General features: G+C 37.2%; 1 protein-coding gene across 3 annotated transcripts in view; it reads right to left on the bottom strand.

Annotated features, from left to right (window-relative positions):
* The window catches only part of krz (beta-arrestin protein kurtz), a 54,044-nt gene that overhangs the window by 12,125 nt on the left and 16,463 nt on the right, over nucleotides 1-25,456 (bottom strand). The window contains exons 8-13 of one of the 3 annotated variants that reach the window (XM_072301038.1): nucleotides 24,836-24,920; nucleotides 23,113-23,185; nucleotides 22,289-22,426; nucleotides 13,935-14,078; nucleotides 3,238-3,324; nucleotides 2,067-2,207 (exon numbers count right to left, since the gene is read on the bottom strand). In XM_072301038.1, the coding sequence (XP_072157139.1) occupies nucleotides 2,067-2,207; nucleotides 3,238-3,324; nucleotides 13,935-14,078; nucleotides 22,289-22,426; nucleotides 23,113-23,185; nucleotides 24,836-24,920 (668 nt within the window). The remainder of the gene's footprint in view (nucleotides 1-2,066; nucleotides 2,208-3,237; nucleotides 3,325-13,934; nucleotides 14,079-22,288; nucleotides 22,427-23,112; nucleotides 23,186-24,835; nucleotides 24,921-25,456) is intronic. The other 2 variants (XM_019053729.2, XM_019053730.2) reach the window with 2 other exon arrangements.

Raw genomic sequence — 25,456 nt, forward strand, 5'->3', positions numbered from 1 at the left:
GTCTGCACTCTGCATTCTGTCTCTGATGTCAAGTGGCCGACGCGTGTTCACGACAGGTTATTAGTTTGCCACAATCTCGCTCCTTCCTGGCCGACTCTTTTTCTTTGTTTAGAAGTGACTACAAAGGCGACTTCACGGCGCCAGACAGCCAACCACCAGACTTTGAACCGCAGTCACACCAGGAGCGCATGATGTCAGCAGTCAGACTTACAATCTTTCAGATCTCTGCCGATTTTGCGAATTTTTCATTCAGGACAGAGCCGGGTTGCTTCTTATACCTTCCTGCTTCAATTTTTAATACTATCTCATTTTCGATTTTAGGGTTGCCGTCTCCTTTAAGTGCTTACACCAACACGAACTAAAAATGCCAGCTAACTATTTGATAAGCAGCATAAAAATTAAAGGCAATGTGGTGAAGGGAAAGAAACACTATATCTGAGAAAAAGTCTAAACTTTCTAAATAACAAGGACATTTCTGAACTCCTGTCATAATAGAGGAACTGACGCAAGGGCTTGCAATGCCCATTATCATTGGTCCAGGGATACCCAATTCATGAACTGAGGTTCTGAAAAAGTATTACAGGCACCATTTTCATCGAAATCGAGTTAATCCTACTTCTGGTTATGAAGAATTAATCAACACGCAGCACAGTTGACGAATAAAACGGCTTAGCTTCTTTTAAGCAAACTCCAAAAGACATTAACTTCTCTCCCACACTTGATGAGTTCCAGCTCAGGGTCTATTTGAGATATTGGCGTGACGGGTCATCAAACGGCCTGGCCAAAATCACGGGCCTTATAAAACGAGACTGAACTCAGCAATTTTCTGATAATTGCGCGCAGCGTCACTTCAGCTTGCCGTTTCAATAATAAGATTTTCACATGATTGAGTCTCACAGACTTTAGATCCCCTCTTAAATTACTTTCTTATTGGGATTCTACCACTCGAATCCATTGCATCATTTATATTAAACACAAAAATAATTCATCTATTAAATAAATTAATTCATTGCATTTAAAAATCTGATTAAGTCGAGTATTAAGTGTAACACAGGCACCATGTCTGAGAAAAAGTTTCAAAAGTGCCAAGTCAGGCAGCAGTAGATAGGTTTTAACTGCTTTCCTTGGTGCTTTGGGTTATGTTTAACTGTAAAATTCAAGCTTAACATAAGTATCCCAAACGAAGCGATGAGAATCATCTCCATCTATTAAAAATAGATCCGCTACAATGCTCACAGGATCCTCTTAAAACAAGGTGTCACAAGCACTGATTCCACCACTTTTTCTTATAAAGAACTTCTATTACTCGTTTATTTGAGAAACAACATAAATGCCATAGTTAAGTTACAATGGCTGAGGAACAGTGGTGCCAATTTGACGATTTTGCAGGACAAAGAAGAAACTTGGCGATTTTTGTATATTTGTGGTTAGATTTGCAAATTTTTTAGAGATTCAGAGACTTTACAACGCCCCCTTGCGGAATTGGAAAAAACTAAAAACATGAGCTTGCGTATTTAATACTTCGGAATGCGGGAAAGTTGCTGACTCATTTTCATGAAAATTTGTCAGTTAGGCAGTATTGTTGCTTAGCCCTTGATATGCAGATAGAAGCCTCTATGAGTGAGCTATAAAATGAATGAGCAGTTCTTTGTTGCAAAATGTAGTCCAATATTCACAACAAAAATTGCTCTTTTCTTGAATGTTCATCAGATCATGTTATTGGCTTATTTAATTCTTTTCATAAAAACAGTTGTGCGGATTTTCGTGCTAAGTTCAGTGAATTTTCTCCACAGTACAAAGCAAATTCCTTAACATTTTCAAAGGGATCCGCACAAACGTTTTCTTGTAAAAAATTAAATTGCTCTGTTAAAATTGGCAATAGCTGATGTGGCTTGGTTCCTTCGTGTTGAACGTTCCATTTCATGTCGTACTTCCTAATGTGAGTCAAAAATTGTTTTTAATATCTCCTCAGAAGCTGACGATTAAGCACCAGATAATTTCATCTTCAAAGGGGACGATCTGCCTTATTGTGGTAAAATTGGACTGAAAATGTTGACTTTACTTACGTATCCAGTTGGATAAGATTAGTATCAACAGGAACATCACCAGAAGCTTCACCTGCCGAAGGATTGGGCCCACTTGAGGGCACAGAGTCATCTTCTGGCTTGGGATGCATTAGAATGAACGGTAACTCAGCAACTAAATCACTGGAACAATCAAACTTCAAAGTTGAAACGAGTGACATAAACAAATTCTTGATAAGATAATGTAAAAAATGAAGTGTAAAAAAGCAACTTCGCACAGCCAAATCTCATGGTAAATAAGTTGGACACGTTTAATAATTTCAAAATTAACATACAAATGGAAGATTAGCCTTACTCAATTGTAATTGTATTAGAGTTGATCATTCCAAACTTTACGATCGTAGAAAAAAGCAAAACCATTGAGGGTTAACTCTGCAGGTTGATTAATGAAATTGATAGACAAAGTGATGGACAAAAAAGACACAGGGAAAATGGAGTGATCCTATTGGTTGGAACGGGTGGCTCACATAGACTGAGGGAGAAAATGATGGAGTAACTGGAGGGTTTTTCGTGGCTTGTCGTTAGTTAGTCTATTACTTACCTCCTTTTTCCATTGCAAGCACCCGTTTTCAGCAATAGGATTCCTCCGATTTCTCTTCATCTACTTATCAACTTCGACATTCAGCCCACAAGTGTTGGAAAAACATTAACATGTTGGGTTGATAACTAGAATTCAGTTCCAAAATCATTCTTCAGATATATGGTGCTTGTGAAATTTTTCAGAATAATTCAACAGATTTACAAAATAACTTTAGCTTAACATACATGGACTAACTTTATTGCCCAATTTGACGAATGTAGAATTTGCTGTTGTGAGAACCAGAAAATTGAATTCATACACAAGGAAAAAACTTTATTGGATTTTTTAAAATTATTTTAGACGTACACCATTTTCAAAAGGAACTTTCGATGAAAAAACTCAAAATGGAGGGCTTGATTTCTAATGATGAACCTCCAAATATCACAACTAACTGCTTTTGGTTGAATTTTTTTACATCATAAATTTTTTTCAGCGATATGATCAGCACCAATTTTTGCATTGTTGAGGAAATTTCACTATCAACCGAAAATCGCATGAGCCTCTCTCTGCCTCTTTTTTAAATGCAATTCTGCATCTTAGTTCTGAAACTGATACAAAAAGTTGTATACATACCCTCCTAAGGCTCCAAGACAGAGCTTCACTTTAACTTTGTACTGCACAACAATCCCTAGATTCTCCCTTTGAGACGGATCAGCAACACTAAAAATAAATCAGACAGACTTCTATTAAAAAACAAAGGTAACAGAGGAGTTTACAAATTTAATTAATGGAAAGGAGGCAAAAGAGAACAGCCACCACAAGAATAAAATGTTTCATAGGAGTAATGAAACATAGTGAAAATAGAGGTTTTCAACTTCAATCTTTGGAATTCTTGCTCCCCCACTTGAATTGAAATTAATCTGTAAGCAAGATAGGGTTCCCAATATTCTTAAATATTTTCCTGATTTTCCCTGACCTTTGATCAAAACCTCCGATTTAATTTTGTTTTCTTTTGATTACCAACACTGACTTTGGCAAAACTATGGACAAAATCTCCAATTCCAGAGATTCATATTAAAGATAAAGTAACTTTGAAGTTGTTCGTGTTTACTCGAATGGCACCCGTCAAAGTTGCTAAGCGGAAGCACTACTCGCAGAATTCCCTGACGACTCCAAGTTGCCTTGAAGTCCCGGACTTTCCAGGTCTTCCATACTGCCAAAACCTTGCGATCGATAAAGAAAAATATGAAGATTTGTTAATGCCAAGGTTTTTTATGAAATGTAACTAGGTATATTACTTATCGAAAACAGTACATATGACGTCATCCCCTCGCAGTATGCATAGCATGCTTTCCTCCACCTAGGTTCCATAAATCAGAGATACACACGTTTGCATTGGGTGCTTGATTTAAAAAGCAGATGGAACGAAAGTTGAAGAAACCTTAGTATGCACTACCGCGGTAGATGATGTTATACCCTGTGTTTTTCAATGGGCGATATCTCCGTTAAAACTGGGCACAGGGATTTGGCGTTTAAACAGATCTTTTTGATTTTTGCTAGTCTATGAGGTTAAACAATCAAAACACGATTCAGGAGCTATCACAACTAATCTATTTACTTTTTGGCTGACAATAAGATATAAACCTGCTATTAACAGTAATTCTCTTGTGCTTCCTTTATACGGATGAGTCAAGAAAAAACATCTCCAAAAGCAAAAGAACGGAGGCTTCGAAGCAAAATAATAAAGTAAAAAATAAGAGGCTAAAGATTCTAGTGTTACACTACACTTTGTCCGGCTTCCTTTCAATTGGATTCTCTTGGCCCAGTAAGACGCAGACTGTTGTTCTGGGGGCTTGCTAGCTGGAATGTGCATCAAGGAATGTTCATTTTTTTCTTTTAAATTATTATAACAAATCTGATGTCAGTTTTTAATACTGTTCTAATGTCACAAAATTCATAACAGCTTTCCTAAAACAAAGGTGTTGACATTGCATCATAGCCACGAATGCTTGTTCCTGTAAAACTGAATAACTCATGATGAAGGGGAAAAAATCATTGAGAATAAATTATCCCCTGTGGAGTTATGCTGTCTGGGGCAACACTATTTAGGACCAATCAGAGAGGCAACTGCAAATTCATGTCAAGTCAAATTAGACAGCATGAGCCAAGCAGTGCATCAGTGAGGCACAGCCGCAGCCTCCTGATTTTGTTTTTAAGCTCAGCAATATCTTTAAAACAACGCTGAGGTTTGAGCAAGCGAATCAATTAGACTTTTAACACATCTTCTTTCTTCATTGATACAAATAATAACTAGTGTTGCTCTCTATAAGGGAGAATTCACTCAAAAGGAGTTCTTTCTCTGTGCCAGAAGTTCTTTCCTTTGTCAAGAGTATTTGATCAACAGCTATGACACAATGTCAACATCTCTCTCAATAATTCAAGAGGTGCTTTATGTCAAGTTTCATTAATTCAGTGAAAGAATAAACAATTAGTTATACAATGTAAAAATAAAAATTATTTGTATAAAAGGAGGGGAAAGGAAGAGTATTAATTAAACAAATAAAAGAAAAATGAACATTCTGAGTTGCACATTCAAGCAGGTGGCCTTCCTAAAGCAAGCCCAAGGAGGATGAAGAGATGTAGTGACTGGTTAAAGAATTGAAAATCAATTTCAATTTATACAGCATATTATTAATGATTCATTATCTTTTTTTCATTAATGTTGATAATTCAATTCTTGGCCTTGATAAAACTCTGCGCAGTTGGTCTATTTACTTCTCAACTAGCCGCAGAATCAAACCAATATCAACTATAACCAACTTAGGCGTATCGTTCCTTTTTTCTCGAGTATACTTTGTAATCCGACACAATCTTTTAGAGGATACATGAAATTATTCCCCTATGACTACTTACTCTGACAAATTGGGAAAGTATCTAAGAAAATAAAAAAAAGCAAAAACTGTCAACTTCATGGCTTAAATTTTGATTCTTTGAAACTCATGGAATTCAATTTTGGTTTAAAAAAAGGTGTATAGGATGCATATAGGTTTACAAGCATGCTATTGGAATTGCGGTTAAGGAAAATATCTGAGTAATAATGTCACAAGCTAATTGAATGAGATTGGAGAAAATGGAAGGTAAAAAGAATGGACCACTAAACGGGGTAGGAAATTAAGAGTCGCAATTTACTCTTTGATTGTCGAAATTTTAAGTAAAATACGACAAACTTTCCGAACTCAACTCGCAAAATAAATAGAAAACTAGCTGCTCCGGGCGCCCTACGGGCGCCCTCCACAGCTAGCAATGGTGGTGCAGTAGCTTATTTGGAATCGGAGCGATTAGTTGAATCTATTTAATAATGATGATGATTCTGCGGCAGAAGATCAAGGAATTTAACTGCCTCTCTGCGTTACAGGGTGGAGACTGCCATTCTACCGAAAAATGTTATAAAAAGCTCGCATTATTAGTTTTTCTTTTTTTGTGTTATTTTTTAATTTTTTTTATTTTTATTTTTTGATAATTTTCTAATGACTATGAGGCTTTTGGGATTTATAAAAGATCGAAGCACCTCTTTGTGCACGATGTTTTTTGTACGGTTGCCTTTGGGAAGAATTTGGACTTCAAAATTTTTGTACGATGTAGCTCGTGAGAGTGCAACATATAGTTGACCATGGCCAAAAACTGTTTGGGGTAAATAAATGCCGACTCGCTTCGGTGTTTGGCCCTTAGCTTTGATGATGGTCATGCAGAACGCAATGCGAATTGGAAATTGTCGCCTCTTAAAAGAGAAAAGGAGAGAGGAGTCTGCAGGTGACAAATCAATTCTTGGCAGTGAAATTCTTTCACCGGCCTTCTCGCCGGAAATGACCTGCAAATCAAGACAATTTTCATAACGTTTCCAGACGATCAATCGGGTACCATTCGATAAACCTTTAGAAACGTTGAGGTTTCTTAAAAGCATGAGAAAAACCCCCTCCAAAAGTGTGAGTTTATGCGGTGGTAAGCCACTAAGATTAAGACTGTCCAAGAATTCGAGGGGAAAATTGAGAGCCTCTCCCTCTTCCTCTACACTGAGCCTGTTAACACTGAAGTACGTTTTAGAGACACCTGAAAGAACTTCAACAACCTTGTCGTTAATTTCATTGCAATGCTTATTTTTAGGGGCCAGAATTGCGCAGTTTGTGAAATCTACGTTCGAACATGAGGAAGCTATCTTTTCCATAAATTTCAGTAATAATATCAGTTTCAGTAATACTGCTTGTCGGTAAATCAATGAATTCCGGCATGGCCTTTTTTAGCAGAAAAGTAAACACCATCACCTATTTTGAGTTAAAATTTTGCAAACTCCGCTTCGTCTTGCAAAGTTCTCATATTTTGAGTAAGTTTTCTGATTTTGAAAAGAGGTTAAAGTGGTGAGAATTTGATTGCATTTTGCACCAATGTTTGGCGAGAAGCATGCGGAACAACGGGTAAAACCTGTCTAAAATCACCACCCTAGACGACAATTTTTCCTCGAAAAGGGATATCATTACCCATTCTCTAAGAAGTCGGTCGATGCATGCCAGAGCATGCGTGATAACCATGGGAGCTTCACCCCAAAAAATGATCGTTGTTTTCCGAATAGTCTTGGCCTCTCTTGAGCTAACCGTCAGACTCGACACAGAATTCTCATTCAGAACCGAAGGAATTTTGAATTTGCTATGAACCGGCCGACCGTTAGGTAGCAACGATGCGGCGATACCTGTCCAAGCAACGGAGATGACGTCTAAGTTTTCCTCTGTACAATACGCAATAAGACATTCTTAAACGATAGTTTTTTCCGATCCTCCTGGACCATCAATGAAAATCGCATTACACGTGTAAGATGGATTTTGGATGAGACTAATTATTTCAGAAATAATTTGATGTTGCTCTGGGTTAGCGGCAGAAATCATGGAATCATAGTTTTAGGGGGAGGAGAGTCAGGCTCCGACCCTTGAAGATTCGGGTTAATTGGAAGCAATTCCGGAAGATCAAATGATGATATTGAAAATCCATGAAGTCTTAATGTGCTTTCAATAGCAAAAAGCCGATCAACGTAGTCGACCGACCAACAAAATAAAGAGAGAGGAAGAAACGAAGTATCAAGCAAATTTGAAACAAAGTTGGAAAGAGAAAAGAACAAATAAGAATGAAATGTCCATAACAATACATGTTGTTAGCAATACGTGTGCGCACCGCTGCAGTTAATAAGTCAGGGTCAGTCAAACCGCCAGGATGCCTATCAAGAAGTGGTGAAACGGAGTAGCCGAGAGATTGCGACGGAATGTGGGTGGTGAGTGACGAACGACAATGCGACCCAAACCTTCTTTGAGGTTGGTGGGAGGAAAGCTATACGAAAGAAAACGGAGATAGCCGAAAGAACGTGGTGGGAGGGGTGGCTGAGACCCTAGAGGGGGTATCTAGGGACGGGCAAGCAGGTAGCGGCCAGATGACCGCTCGAAACAGCTGAACTTTGCTCGTCGATAAAAGTAAGACAATTTGAGAAAATCGAAAAAACAATTACAGCCTGCAAATCTACAGATCAGAAGCTTCCATTTAAAAAAAACCCCATGCAAATCGGTCCGGTGGTTCTCTCAAAGTTAATGTCCCAAAATGCGGACTTTAGTCTGAATAAATGGGAGAAAATTTGAGCCCAGCTAAACTTCACTCGTCGATAAAAGTAAGACAATTTGAGAAAATCGAAAAAACGATCACAGCCTGCAAATCTACAGATCACAGGCTTTTATTTAAAACAAAAATCATGCAAATCGGTCCAGTGGTTCTCTCAAAGTTAACGTCCAAAGATTCGGACCTCCGTTTTAATGCATCGGAGAAAATTTGAGAAAATTATGGGAGAAAATTTGAGAAAATCGAAAAAACGATCACAGCCTGCAAATCTACAGCTCAGGGGCTTTCATTTAAAAAAAAGATCACGCAAATCGGTCCGGTGGTTCTCTCAAAGTTAATGCCCCAAGATTCGGAACTTTGCATTTTAATATATGGGATAATAGTTTTTGTCCATATTAATTCACACTCCCCGATCAAAGAGAAACCTACTTGAGTCAAATCCAACACTAAACGCACCTTAGATACAATGGAAGAATTCGCCTGAGTAAAGACTTTTTTTCTTTTTTCGGGGGGAAAAACTTAAAGATGCGTTGTATCAAAAAAGGTAGGCGATGCGTTTGAAACGAGGACCTCGATATTATTTCAAAGCATAGGTTGATTTGATTTCAATGCCTAATTTTGCCTACGCTGATTATGATTTTTTCGAGAGGGGGATGTTTGAATTCTCCGTTGATAATTTAGAATATGAACATTAATTTTGAAAATTTTCGATGTATGGCAACTTGTTCTGCACAAAATTTTGATAAGAGGAGCTATGTTGCCGTGCTTAACTTGTTACCCTGTCGAGAGGATCATTAAACGGGAGAAAAACGAACGGGGAGAGAAAAGAATTATTCAAAATTGATTGAAGACTTTTCCAGAAAGAGCACGTAAAAAATAGCAATTCTTGCGGTCAGTGATGAGATGGCAACCATTTTCGACAGGGATGTTTTTCCAACTTTTTGACTCTTCTCAAATAAACATTGAAGTTCCTTCTGGACGGGGCTCTTCTATTCTAGGAATAAATTTCTGTTCACAAACGAATTATCTGTGATTCCTTCTCCCGAGAGTCCTTTTTTATCTTTATCCAGTAAAATACTGGCCAAAGTTGTACATTATTGTAGTCATTGTACCACAGTCTAAATTCAGAGCATTTCCGTGAATATTTTCTACTCAAGTATACCATAAGGTGTCTTCTTCTTCTTTTGTTGATTTAATGACTTATGTTCCAATTGAGGAAACTACAGCCAACTATAGACAAAAATTGAACTATATGTTATTATAACTTCTGGGAGGTGTGGGAATAAATTAGTAGGAATAGATTATTAATGGGTATAGATTTATAGATATGACCACCACCATTTTCACGCCTAGAGATCTACCATAGTGTTTTGATACAGGCTAAAATTGTGCGTAAATAAAAAATAAGAATAAAAATAAAATGAAATACTGTGAAAATCCACAGTTGAAAAGATTCTTCCAAGATCAATCAAAAGCAAAAAAATGTTTTTTAAAAAAAAAAAAAAAAAAAAAAAAAAAAAACTTAATTTCAAGACATATGAAAGCATAGGAAACTAATATAGGGAGAAAAGAGACCACAATTCAGAATCCGAAGACAACAAGGTAGAAGCAGGAAGATAAAACACAGAAGACTGAAAGTAAATCAAGAGCAAAGAAAAAGGAAAACGGGAGGAGAAAAGAGAAAATTGGCAGGGATCTTGATCGGGCTTGAAACTGTGCGCTAAATGACTGTGCTTAACAAGGACCATGCAACTGCATCTCAAATTCTTCCTTAGCGAGGAGATATATTTCCAAAAAATTAAAGTACAAGTACTTTAAGCTTTAATTTTTCAGAATATTCTCATCTCAAGAAAACTTACAAAGCTGAACAGAAAATAAAAGATGGATTTTTAATTGATTATAGTATTTTTAGTGACTAGACAAAACGCCCAAAAAAAAGGACTGGAAAATATGGCATACAGTAACATAATTCTCGTTATGCACAGCAACAAAAAGCACATTGAAAAATACAGAGGGTAGGGTAGTATGCTAGCAGTACGGACAATTGACTTTCATGGCAGCAGAAAATATAAATTTGTCTACTCTACTCAGGCATTGAATTAGGGATGTCCAAATATACTCGAGGGAATGCAGGAAAAAACCAATATCCACCTCTTGCCATAAGATACACTCAAAATTCGTTATAAAATAAGAGAACGTTTGAGCACCAATTTTTCTTGTCTCAATTGATTGATTATGAAAGAATCGGAAAGCCCGTGTTGAAAAATTTTTACCTACAGGCGACGCCTTCCAGACTCCTACTTTTAAAATTTGTGAACTTTGATAAGTTGAAGGACAAATCTTCGGAAGAATTTCAATTCAGCTTTTATCCCAAAGGGAACAATGTCAAGAACTCTTGAGTGCCCCTAAGGATGGAACAGAAATGCTTCCCTTCAAAATCACTTGGAGAGCATGGTGGAAAATTTTTCCAAGGAACAAGAAAACAATCTTCCATTGCAGACATAAGATCTCATTGCTCAAAGTAGAACGACTACACTCAAGAATATTCAGTCTAAAAATTTTAAAGAAATGCCAAAAAAAACTAATTTCGTTCTGATCATGAAGACTTGCAATTGGATAGACCTCTGCCCTCTTACAGTCACACAAGTGAGCCTCAAAGAATGGGGCTCTTGCATGTGTGAGGAATTTGCGATTTAAATGCTGACTCTTGTCGGAAATTTCGCGAGAAACACGATGGGGCCAATCTCTGGAAGATTTCTCTGAAATCAATTCCCATGCTCAAAAAAAGCTCCTCAAGTAAAAACTATGATGGAGGGGGCCATCCCATGCTACGTTGAGAGGCAGCTTGTATATCCTGTCAAACTCTCCATGCAAAGATAGGGAGCAAATACATTAGCAAGCTTGCCTTTTTGTTTGGGGAGCCTAAAGTTCGAACCACTGCAACCCTGCCGATGTATTTGCTCCCTATCTTTGCGTGGAGAGTTTGACTGGATATAGAAGTTACCTCTCAGGGTAGTGTGGGGTATCCCTCCATTACGTCTCAACTTTGTGAGTTTTTCTTGAGCTTCTGAGTTAGTTTCAGTGAAAACCAGAGGCACCATCGTATTTCTTGCGAAATTTTACAAAGGGATCAGAACTTGGATTGCAAATTCCTGACACAAGCTCGATTGTAGTGTGAAAAGCACTTATGTAAATCGAGCAAAATATTTCTGAGAGAAATGAATTTAACTAAATTTTGCATTGAAGAGACTGAAGCCACTATTCTGCCTTGCAACGAAACAACATATGTATCTTTGTGATCCCCACACAAATAGGTGCTTTTATTACAAATAAGGCATAAATGCTGCCGTGTTACTGAAGAGAGCCAATTGGCCATGGTTAGCACATGCTTGTTTGTGTCTCGAGGCTCATCCCAGACTGCGCTTGCAGCTCTCTTCTGCAACACAGCAGCGTTAATGGCCCATCTGTAAAATCACTCATTTGCATACAGAAACTAATGATACATGTGTCGTTCCTGTAGCTGATAGTGGTTGGCAACAAGGCACCATGGGACGCTCATTGAAGTGATGATGACAACTTCACAGTGAGGAGGGATCATTTAAACCCTTTCAGGAATGCTTGGAATCAATGTTCTGACTACACAGTGAGTAAAACGGAACTAAAAATCAGGCTTTGTTGACTAAAAATGAGAGGAGCAGGCAAAATGTTGCCTTTGGGAAAAATAGTTGTCACTAATATCTATTGTGTTGTTCGTAGCAAAATTTTTTCCTGCATTACCAAACTTATAATGCTTCTAAATAGTAGACCACTAGACAAAATAAGAATATGTACCAGAATCCTGGGACAAGATTCCCCACTAAAAATTCTTGCAGAGCACGTTGAAAGCAAGGAAAAATATCTCAAGAAAGAGAAAGTTTTCTTTTAAAAATCGACATTATTATCAGTCAATTCAAACTTTCTGCTTCCAAAAAAAAAAAAAAAAAAAAAAATATCTTACCGTTAGGGAGATGGTAAATGTTCGATTCAATTGCTTAAAATAGTTAAGGACTCTGTGAAAAGTAATTCATCTCGATACACACTGAAATTGGGGGCAAAAGGGGCACTTTCTGGTTTCAAGATTCAGTGTTCCAGGATCTCACCTAATAATCAATTCATTTTAAGGAAAAAGAATGCATAGATCTTGTCGAAATTTTTACTGACTATTCTTCAAGATTCAACGATGTTCTACGAAAAAATTTCGTGAAAATCACCTTTCAAATTTTACTCTGAAACATAAATTAGCAACAGAGATTCTGAAATAAGACAACCAAGATGTACCCTCATGCACCCAGCGCCTCAATTACGTAGGTGTTTGCATTTTGACTTTCTTCTAATAAAGAGGGAAGTTTGAACTGACAGCAGCAGATAATGTTAATTACTCACTTATGAGTTTACATTAAAAACTTTTGATATGTCCACCTTTTTCTACATGAAATCTTAAAAAGGAAACGAGGAATTGTGTGCTTAATTTCTTGTCCAGCTGAAGGTTCATTGTAGATTTAAAATTAGATTTACCAGTTGTCACTTAAAAATTAGGTTAGAAAACTGCTTGAAATTCCCACAAAACTTTACGTTTCAGCATGATGTACTTCTGCAAAAAAAAGGCTGTCACTCCTGGAAGTGTAATTGGACAGCATTGAGCAGAATCAGTCCGACATTGCCACTCATATTTATATTTCCTTCATGGAAAACTTAAAAATACAATGCTCTAATACTTTCTGTGAATCTTTTTAAATGTATGAAGGATTCTCACGAAATTCCACATTAGCTGTTTTTTATTTACTTTAAAAAAATATCAAACGTGGGCAGAAAAGCAATGTTGATTTTGGTTAAAACTCTCGATTTTGAAATGGTCTAATGGTCCTTCTGGCGCAATTTAGAAGAAACTAGACAATATTGGCGATAATGAGTGGAAACTTAGGAAAATAAAACATAGACTGATGCTCAAAAAATCTCTCTCACCAACCTCCCTCGTTAAAATGCTGCGAGATAAATTGATCAAATATCTGGAAAGACCTCACTTTAACATGGACCAATTAATAGGGTGCAAAATTAGGAACTGCAGAACATCAATAAAGGCTTCTGTATTGACACTTTACTAAGAATCGCCAAAATGTTAAAAAAGTCCAAAATACAACTTTTAGGTCAGAAATCGATAGTTTTTGTCTGCTTTAATTCACATTTCCTACTTACAAAACAAATCCGAATTTGCTCGAGTCAAATTGAGTACCAAAGTAGTTATTGTTTACTTTACAGTGGATGAATTTTCCTGAGTACTAAATGTTTTTGTGACCAGATTAGAGGTACCTTGTTTCAGAGGAGGAAGGAAATACAAGGGAAAGCAAGCTCTGGTTATTTGCTCATGTATAGGTTCATGTCAATGCCTAATAGGGCCTCCAGTGTTTAAGATTTTTTGACGAGCAGAAAGTTTGAACTTACTTTTCATAATGTTAACTACGAACATTCATTTCTAACACATGAATTAATTTTGAAAGTTTTCAATATGTTCTGCATAAACTTTTCATGAGAAAACATATGATGTACTGCTTACTTTCTTAACCTGTCTAGTGGTCAATTATGAGGGAAAATATTTGACACCCCGATCAAAACCTTGAGAAAAAAAATGATTACGAAGCACTCACAGGGTGCTCGACGCAAGATTTGTATCTTCATGTTTCAATTGACCGTCTAGAGCAAGACCCCATTTGTCTTTGTTATTTGCCAGTAGAGGAGTCAGAGTGAAAACTTTAGATAAAGTGAACCCAGGACCAATGGGACATCCCTCGCTAAAACAGAACAACAATAGGTCACCACCACAAGACACACCACCATTAAAGTTAGTAAAAAAACACTCATTGAGCTTGTCCCAGATATAACTGAAGTAAATTCCAGCCGAGCGTTTCTCATATCCAATGCCAATTAATAAATGAAAATTCAGATAATTTTATAAGTACATCCCCACTGGCAATAACTCGTGAAGCAGATCGTAAAATTAAACCAATACGTCAATAAACGGAAAACCTCTACCTCAGTTTTGAGCATGAAAAAATTTTACGATTTCTTTTTTCTCTTATTTTGAATAATTTTTGAGCAATCTTCCTTGACTGAGACGTACTTGAATCTCGCATTAAAAATGTGCAGATTTGATGTGATAAAATTATTCAACTTATCGTAAAAATTAACATTGCTCTCTTGTGAATTCAATAATAATTGAGAAGGATACGTGATTTGATTGAATATTTGAGAGAAATACACAAAAATAATCACTGTTGTCTTTTAAATTTCTTCAAAAAGTGGAAGTTCAGGATTTTTCTAGCGTTTACAGTTTCTTCAAGAGTCATTGCCACTAGGAATGATTTTGAGGCAGGTTAGTGGTCAAGTGAAACTTCCATAAAATAGTAACGCGATCAACAGATTGAAGAGGTTGTCTGACAACATCTTTCTGCCAACAAGTTACTTGCAGCAAAGGTATCAACCACCAATCAGATCTTTAAAACTGGAAGCATATTGAGCGACTGACAGTCACCAAACCTCCGATCAACCTGCACTTCATAGACTACAAAAAGGAACCATTGATTCAATATCCTTTTTATTAAAAGAGCTGGGGAGTTTAGAATCAGAGAAAAAGATGAAAGGTAGACAAGGCTGAGAGAGAAAAGAAGGGAATTTACTTCATTTACAGCAGGGAAAAAGCTCCTAGTAATATTCAAAATCATCCTTCACCGTTTCAGCCAAGGTTTTTTTCCTCTTGACTCCCATTTCCAGCAGTGTTAATACACGTTGGTGCACCTATTTTCCTCTAAAATTAATTCCTCACTCAAAATAAAATTCTTCAAATTGAGACTCTAAAGAAGATAGCTTGCGCCTACAAGACATATCACCTCTATAATAAATTAAACCCTACATGCAGAGATAATACCAAATGCATTGGCAGTACTGCTGCAATAAGCAAAACCGCTAAACAAACAGATGTGACCAGATCTGTGAAAGGAGATTTATCTTCCAGGAGTGAACTGTCCAAGAGAGCAAAATTTACCGAAAAATTTCGAAATTGACAATTCCGAGTTCTTAATAAGCAACCCTTTCAAGAAGCCTTTGGAACAAGCTACATGCCGTTTTAGTTTAATTTTCTCGCCAAAGAGGGTGCTGGCTGCTCTTTTTCTGTGCGTATGTAGAATTACAGAATATTTAACTTAGAGCATAATTTTTTTACTTGAAACTTGCATACGTCATACCTTCCTCAATTTTTGAGCTTTCAGGGTCAAACTTGCGCTGGAATTTCCTAATTTTCTGACTCTATGCAGAGGTATCAACTACTCAAAGAATCAATCGAAGATATAAGATCCATTTTTACCCATCTGGTCACATGTAGACATTATCGGGTTGCCTCTTATAAAATGTTCATTTTTGAAAAAGTTAGGAACACTTCTCCTTCAAATTTTCAAATACATGACCTTAAATTAAGACCAAAATTCTCTAAAAATCTCAAGGAGAAATATTCAAAAGTTTTCCAAGAAATTAAAATTTGATTAGAAGAAACCTGGCGATGCCTGAAAGAGTAAAGAGCGTTCTTACTTGGTACAACAGAGTATTGACATGACTGTTGTTATATATTATGATTTTTGAGTCGTATATTTTGGCGACATATTATTTTGTCGCTATCATGGCCATCAGAATGATATTTGAGATGTTGGATTTATGGCTGCGCCTCTTAAGAAATTTGAAAAATTAAGGGACAGGCGGTTACTACACAAGTTTTCATGTAATATCCTGTGCGAGCGCTCGCTGCTATCACTCTGGGGAGTGTTGAAAATCATGGTCGTCACTTGACAACAAAAATGGCAACGGTGCGGTAGCCGTACCAAACATGCCCCAGCTTTTTCTTATGGTATCGATCAAAAATGCTAAACATCACACTTGGATGGTGTTCAAGATGACAAAAAAAATACTAATAAAAATCAAAGATTTAGAACTTGGAAGTCACTGAACAGAGTTGCTACCCTGCTAATGTGTTAATGAGTATAGAGGTGGACTTTCTTGTAGGAGTTTGGCTATTGCGTTAATTAGACCATCAAAAGTAAAAGCTTTTTTTGAGCTTAAGAGTTGACTTAAGAAAGGACCAAGCACCGTCCTGTTTACACCATTACTACGCTTTGTCCACACATGCTAAGTTCCCAGAACTTTTGAAAAATAAATTATGACAGAGTTACAACTTACTCAGTCTTCACACAGAAAAGACAATGTGCAGCTGAGAGTTTCGCGAACCACTGCTCATGTGGACAAGGCCTTATGGATGCCTTGATTAGTGATGGGTCAGTTGCACTGGTCTCAGAATCGTATTTTGATGCTTGATTCTTGTCAATCAGTTAAAATATAAAGATCCGTCCAAACAACAACTTTCTATATTCAATAGTAACCAAGATGCACTTTGAAAAATTCGGTTTATGACGTCATCCACCATGGTAATGACACCCTTGATTTCTTCTGTTAAGGTATTATGGATTATTAAAAAATAACACCTCGTTAGATAGTACAGAGTATATATCGATGATAATAAGGCTTAGTTTATGACATCGTGCGTACAAGTGCTGAAGAGGACTGAGTACAGGAGAAATTTTGAACTAGACAGGGAGCTTCATCTTATCGCTGAGTCTCAGGCTCAGTTGACCATACGTCATAAGTAATATAATACATGAACTGATACAGGTTTGCAAAATCTTGCGTTATATTCTTAATTTCATTAAACCTCAACACACCCCCTTAATGCCAGATTTTGCTTATGAAAATTGAACTTGATCTTCTGCAAAGGTTTTGTAAGAATATCAGCAATTTGACGATCTGTGCTGATATATTTGATTTCCACTTTGTTTCTCTCGACTTTCTCTTTAATGAAATGAAATCTTATGTCCATGTGTTTTGATCTCTTACCATTTACCCCATTTTTGATCAGTTTAATAGTACTTTGATTATCGATGAATAGTCGGTTATGATTTACATACAGAATATTTTCTTTATATTCATCAATTAATTCTAGCATGAGATTTCTCATATAAGCAAGTGTTTTCACGCAATCAAATGCAGCCATTAGTTCAGATTCTGCACTGGAAGTGGCAACTAAATGTTGCCTACGAGATGACCAGCACACAGGGGAATTTCCAATAAAAATGACGTACCCTGTGGTGCTCCTTCTTGTGTCTAAGTCCCCGCCATAATCGGCATCAGAATACGCGTTTAAGTTTAAAGTACCACTCTTTTCAAAAATTATTCCATCAGACATTGTACCTTTAAGGTACCGTAAAATCCTTTTAACCTTAATTACATCACTTTTATCCGGATTGTCAAGATGCCTACTCACGACGTTTGTCGCAAATGCTATATCAGGTCGAGTTTTATTACTTAGGTACAAAAGTGACCCTACAGCTTTCCTATACGGAAAATTGATCACCTCAATTTGATTTTCTCCAGTTTCAAAAATATTACCAGACACATTTTCAGGAATCATTGGAGTTTCGACACTTTTTGCATCATACATGTTAAAAGTTTTCAACACGTTATCAGTGTATTTACTTTGAGATATTTTGATGTAACTCACCCCTCTCTTAATCTCAATACCAAGATAGTCAGTTGGATTCACCTCTGTTTTGATATCAAAGTCTTTACCTAACAAATTTATCAACTTGTCAAGCTCAGTTTTACATTTAAAGACAACTAATCCGTCATCAACATGAATAGATATAAACACAGTATTTGTTTTGTTCTTAAAAATACAACTATCAGTTTTCAACTGTTTAAACCCTTGTTTTACCAAATGCTGAGTCAAAGTTGTGTTCCATGCCTGAGGTGATTGTTTAAGTCCATAAAGTGCTTTATTCAGTTTACATATTTTACCTTCAAATTTTTCAAAGCCTTGCGGAATGTACATAAAAACACTTTCTTGAAGCTCCGCGTTAATAAAAGCTGATTTAATATCAAATTTGGCGATGTTCATATCACGCTCAACGGCTAACACCAAAAGTGTTCTAATAGAACTAATGCTGGCAACAGGGCTGAATATTTCCCCGTAATCAATGTCTCCTTGCTCAAATCCCCGTACTACGAGTCTGGCCTTTTTAGTACCATCCTCTTTGGTTCTAAACACCCATTTACTTGAGAGAATTTTTGAAGTTTTAGCTTCATTCTTGTTGACTAAAACCCAAGTTTTATTATCTTTCAACGCTGCTGTTTCAGCATTAATGGCAGCTTGCCACTTATGCTGTTCTGGAGAAGCTAATGCCTCATTGTAGGTTTGAGGGTCAGGTGAACCCGAGCACCCAGGAATGACGCGATCAGCCAAACTTGCTTGCTCTGGATATCGGACGGGCGGTTGTCGCGGGCGGTCAGGATAGCGACGGTCCCCTGATGGATTTTCTGGAGCGCTCGGGTCTTCGTCATCATCATCCGACTCCGGTAGCCACTCACTCGACTCGCTGTCTTTATCATCCAACTCGCTCTCGCTTTGGTTCCCATCGAAATCCGATTCCTGAACACTTGGCGATTTGCCTCTTCCCGTATGCTCTGACTCACGCTCAGAATTTTCGTTCGAGATTGCGTCGTCCTTTTCGTCTTGCTCACTAATAATGGATGAATAATCATCCTCCGCGGCGTGGGAATTAGTTTCAATGAACTTCACATCTCTTCTCAACACAATTTCACGTTTTTCTTTGTCCCAGAGTCTGTACCCATTTTGACAATAGCCAACAAAAATTAGCTTTTCACTTCTCTCTTCAAATTTACCTGATCTGGTTAAAATTTTTGCATATGCAGTTGAGCCAAAAATTCTTAAATTTTTCAAATTTGGTTTTCTGTTAAACCACAACTCAAAAGGAGTAGTTTCTTTGTTTGCTTTAGGGCTTCTATTAAGAACATAAGTTGCAGCCAAAACTGCCTCGCCCCACATTTCTTTATCAAGTTTTGATTCTAGAATCATTGCTCTGGCCTTGTCCAAAATTGTTCTATTCAGGCGTTCAGCGGTACCGTTTAACTGAGGCGTGTATGGAGTACTTCTGTCAAGTATAATACCTCTATTTTTACACCACTTTTTAAATTCGGTACTTTCGTACTCTCCGCCATTGTCACTTCTAAGTTTAGATATTTTCAAGTTGAACTTTGCCTCAACTTCAGCCACATATTCCTTGGCACACTCGCTCACTTCACTTTTTGCACCAAGCAAGTAAATTTGGACAAAACCTGAAAAATCATCCTCAAAAGTTACAAAGTACTGTTTATTGTCCCAGGTTGGTGGGCTTACATAGCACACATCACTGTGAATTATTTCAAGAGGTCGGCTAGCCTTATGCCTATCATTTTCAAATGGTAATCTGGTCTGCTTCGCGAGAATACAGACTTCACAATTTTTAATAGTTTCAATTACCTGCTGTTTCTGTAAATTCATTCCTTCGCTCAATTTTAAAAGTTTACACATATTTTGAGCACCTATATGCCCCAATCGCTTATGCCACATCCATGCATCATTTACAACATTTGCTGAAAGAGCTTTATCGATGATTTTAGGATGCAATTTTATTGTATATAACCCGTTATCTCCTTTTTCTCCTTTAAGAACTTCAACGTTATCTTTGGAGATTAACACTTCATTTTCTGTAAAAAGAACTGTTCCACCTTTTTCAGTTATTGCCTTCACTGACAAAAGATTCCCTGCTGCTTCGTCTGAGAATAGAACTTTTGTTAGCGAACACTCATCGGCGCACACTTGGCCAATTTTTGTTATGTTTAGACTATTACCCTTCTTCGCAACACCGATTTCGATGTTAGCATTCTTTACGTCACTCAAGTCAGTTAGATTATTCGTGAGATGGCTCGTGGCCCCGCTATCAACAATCCACTCATCAGACTCCACACCATCGGTCTTTATTTTATTAAGAGAAAATGCTACCCCTTTTTCGCCCTTGGAGTTTTGCTTATTTTTCTTTGCATTACCTTTTTGATTGGCCTTATTATGCCAACATTTTTCAGTTGAATGGTTTCCCTTATTACAAATACTACAAGTACTAGTACTATTTTCACCTTTCTTGTTTCTGCAGTATTGGGTCAGGTGACCTTTACCACAATTTTCACATTTTAACACTGTTGTACAATTGCGTTTTAAATGCCCGACTTGATGGCACCGATAACAGCTTAAGGATGAACTAGTTGAAAAAGCCACGCCAGACTCACTCGATGTTTTTAATCTTTCCTCCGCCAAAAGAAGTTTGGAGACTAATCTCTCGACCGTTTTCTCATTAATGGACAATACATCCCATGATGTTACAAAGCTTTCCATACTTTCCGGGAGTGTAGTTAAAATTTTTGACATGAGCATCTCATCACTAACTGTTTGATCAACAGCTTTAAGTTGAGCAAAGATATTTTGAATTTTACTCACATGTTGAGTCATAGGCGTGCCTCTTTCAAATTTAATGCTGAAAAATTCTCTGATTAACTCTTGCTTTTGTTCCTCTTGGTTCCTACCATACAAATTTTTCAAACGAACCCACATTTCAGCTGAGGAGTTGCACGACATGATGGATGGCATGATGGTCTTCTCGAGTGTTGTAAAGATGATCCTTTTACCGATGACGTCCTTCTTTGTCCAGGCTTCCTGTGACTTTGTGTCATCTGGTCTGTCAGTTGCTGCAGGTTTAGGGTCCTCTCCAGTTGCGATTTTCAGCGCGCCCTTTTCTTCCAGAAGGATTTGCACTTGAAACTTCCAAAGTTCATAGTTTGATTTTCCTTTGAGTTTATCCACGGCCCGCATGTCTAATAACTGATACTCGTGCGATTCAGACATTTTTGTTTTGCGTATTGATGCGCACCGATAAATTGATTGGCACCGATTTTGCCCAGAAAATACAGTATTTCTTCAGGAAATTTAGTTTCACGTAAACTTCGATTTAGTTGTCACTGTGTTGACCGAAAAGTTCAATTTAGTTGTCACTGTGTTGACCGAAAAGTTCAATTTAGTTGTCACTGTGTTGACCGAAAAGTTCAATTTAGTTGTCACTGTGTTGACCGAAAAAATTTCGTTGGCCGAAAACTTTGTTGCCCGAAATTTTTATCACAAAAACGAACGTTAAATTTTTCGTCGAATTAGTTGGCACTATGTTGCCCGAAATTGGCTCTTTGTTGCCCGTTGGCACTTTGTCGCCCGTTGGCACTATGTCGCCCGTAATTTTTGACTAAAATTTTCGTCGTTCTCGTGATTTTTCGGCACGATTGTTTTTCACATGATGGTCACGTTCACTCTGGGCCCATAACCTGTTAAGGTATTATGGATTATTAAAAAATAACACCTCGTTAGATAGTACAGAGTATATATCGATGATAATAAGGCTTAGTTTATGACATCGTGCGTACAAGTGCTGAAGAGGACTGAGTACAGGAGAAATTTTGAACTAGACAGGGAGCTTCATCTTATCGCTGAGTCTCAGGCTCAGTTGACCATACGTCATAAGTAATATAATACATGAACTGATACAGGTTTGCAAAATCTTGCGTTATATTCTTAATTTCATTAAACCTCAACATCTTCCACCTTGCTTTCATCCAAGTTACAAGTTGAGTAACCAGTACGAATATTTCCCTGACTAATGAAAGCAAGGTGGAAGAAACTAAGGGTGTTACGACCACGGGGGATGACGTCATAAACCGAATTTTTCAGAACGCAATATCTTGGTTAATATTGAACGTAGAAAGTTAATGTTTGGACAAATCTTAGTATTTTTAGCTGATCGACAAGAATCAAGCATCACAATATGATTCTAAGACCAGCGCAACTGACTCATTGCTGATGAGTCCACTAAAATATGCCACTTTCTACACCAGGTTACTCCTAGAAAAAGTGAGATGCAGAAAGAAAAAGAAGAAGCAGAATGAAAGAAGTGAAGAAGACAAAAGCTGGGCGGAAACGGTAGGAGACAGTGCCTTGAGGCTAGATATTTGACTTAGCAATGCTTCTCACATGGTGGATGATGCTAGGTTGGTATCTTCGTGTTTCAACTGACCATCGAGCGCTAGGCCTCGCTTGTCTTTTTCCGCCGTCGGCCGGAGCATGAAGACCTTGCTCAGAGTAAATCCAGGTCCAACACAAGTTCCGGCTCTGTACATACGCACAATCTCACAGAAAACTTGACGTAGGCAAAATTGCATCTTACACCACAATAAGACCTTTGCTTTCCAGCTGAAAAGTCTTGAGACACGTCTGTTATAGATGCTAAAATAAACTGAAATTTCTTGCGCTCGCCTCCGGACTGATTTACTCCCAATTAGATTCAGTTTGGCACAAGGTTCAATTTTTCCGAATTGCAAGAGCAGAAAATCTGGTAAATATTCAGCAACTCTTCTTGCAGCAAAAATTACTCTAATTCACCTTTCCAAAACAACTAGTTTCTTTCAAAGATTACGATTCACATAGATCTCCGGACCTCCAATCAAGATTTCAAGACACAGTTGACCCCAGATTGTCTGAAAATGGTATTATGTACCTTTGCTTTATACTGGCATGTCTGAGTGTCATAGAATCGTCGGCCAGCTACAAACTTTTGTAAATGATATACATATATACTTTTCAGGAACCACATCTTATAATGTCAAAACGCACTCCAATAGCATTATTTTTTCGAGGATTATTAGGATTATTTCGAGTTGGCAACAGAAAGAAATAAGTAACATTCCTTCGAAATCTACCTGGAAAAAATTGTTTGTGCGTCGAGCTAAAAAGACTATGACCTCTTTGAAAAATAAGAAAAAATAATGAAAATAGAGAAACTTGTGGAGAGAACTTACTCGCTTTCAGCTTCTGCAACGGTGCATTTGTATTGTGCAGTGGAAAATAAACAAATGTCTGCAAACTGTCGAACTGGAAAATAGGTGGAAAAAATATCATTCTAAGGAGTAAAACATACACCCGCAATACACCTTTTCTACAATGTAAACACTGACAATTTGTGAATTGAGAGTACATGCAGGCATTCATGACGCTGGGATGTAGTTGCATACTGAGTTAGGATTCATTTCGTAGTTTTTCAAAAATTCAAAAACGATACATGTATCATCCTTGTCTCTGCTCCAATTTTAACATATGTTTCTTCAGGTCAAAATAGCTTCAAAAAAAAGGAAAAACTTTAAAATTACTGTACGTTTAGTTTAAATTATCCTCATGAGAAATTCATGATTTTAAAATAAGTTAAAAGACTAATTACTTCAGACTTCTTCTGGCTCCTTTACTTTTTATTGTTCTCAGTGTATTGAAACATGATCAAACTATGAAATATTTAACACATTCTCACAACCGTCTTTTAACAAGCAACAACACTGAGCTGAACTTTTCAAAAACCACAGAATGCAACCTTCTTCTCTCACTTCGAACGCAAATATATCTTGTCAATGGAAGTTGCGACATCACAAGAAGAGTTGGCCACCTTGTATCACTTCACCTCAGGTAGGTTTATTTACTTTCAGGTCTGAATTGTAACAAGAGATTATGTACTTTGACCATACTTAAAATATTATCCCAAATTGAAGTGAATATTGGTGTCATTTATTTAAAACTAAATCGTTTGTTTGTGCTCGAAAACGTATTTCTTACTAAAATCTGCACAATCTACACCTAATGCCGACGCAATTTTATGATCTTGCAATGGCCCTGTTTAATGTAACTCACATAGTGGCATAAACTTTTGAATGATATATTTTGGGAAAATCATTATTCTTCATAATCAAAAAACTTACTGAACATGAACAACTACATTCCAATTTTACTGGGGTTTCAGAAGTTTTCCCTTAGAATTAAGAAGTTGAAAATGGTCTATTATTTGAAAAGAAATCATATTTCAACCTTGGAATGGGCCTGTTGCAAACTTTTGCTATATCAAAACTAAGATTTGTTTCTTATAGATAATGCCTCAAAAATCACGATGAGCGCATTGGCAAAGTCTGAAATGCACTCATAACTTCACAATCTGCGTAAGAAATTTGCGGTTTTTAGAGCTTCCCGCTTCAAAAACGATACTACGGCACAGGTGAACATTTTGTTAGAGGAGGCGTTCCATCGTCAGCAATATTCATCATGGCCGACGCCAATTCGCCAAAACACGTATGATGCGACGAGATAACACCTGAACAGCATTAGACCAGATAACAATCGGCGTGTTTACGTTCATATTTTCCTCGCCCGCCTTGATTGACCCTGAACTCACCTCGAATTACGCGCGGAACTGCGGAAGCGTCGGCCATGATGAACATTGCCGACGATGGAACGACTCCTCTAACAAAATGTTCACCTGTGCCGTAGTATCGTTTTTGAAGCGGGAAGCTCAAAAAAACGCAAATTTCTTACGCAGATTGTGAAGTTATGAGTGCATTTCAGACTTTGCCGATGCGCCCATCGTGATTTTTGAGGCATCATCTGTAGGAAACAACTCTTATATTTGCTCTAGCAAAAGTTTGCAACAGGCCCATTAGGCCCTCACAAATGATCTACTAATGAGAGTGATAATATGAACGTTACCTGATACTTTGATTTTTTTCACAGTTCTATTAGAATTATTTGCTATATGTACATTGACAGATATTGTTTCTCCATGATGATACAGCTGTTGGCAAATAAGTTGAAAATACATCATAAGCAATTAATCATTATAATAGGAAAAAAGAGATTAACATTAGTCTGAGTACAATTGCGAGAGAACTATGTGGTAATTTTGATGTAGAAATCACCAGATTTAATTTTTTCCTGTGCAGATACTTATATGCTCAAACATGGTGGCTCCATTTTTACCAAAGATGTAGCTAAAAAGGGGCATTTTTTATTTATTCTTCAGTGGTTTGCTTTTCCGATAAACTTGTACTTCAGTTTTTCCAAGAAAAGTTTTGTTCCTTCAAATTTTAGTGCATGTAATAGAGGATAATCAAAATCTCAACTAAAAATTTACATCCTTTACACAGAAATAATAAATTGATGATCATATCTTCGATAGAAAAAAGTTACATTTAATCCACCATTGAATTCAACCATCTGTAGACGAAGTGTCATGTGTAATAGTATACGCACATTCTTTGTAATGAATTTTTACAGAGAAATCAACAAGACAAAAAAGGGTAGAAAGGATGAGAGTGATAGCTATAGAGA

The sequence above is a fragment of the Bemisia tabaci genome, chromosome 5, assembly GCF_918797505.1.
Source record: "Bemisia tabaci chromosome 5, PGI_BMITA_v3".
Taxonomy (NCBI): Eukaryota; Metazoa; Arthropoda; class Insecta; order Hemiptera; family Aleyrodidae; genus Bemisia; species Bemisia tabaci.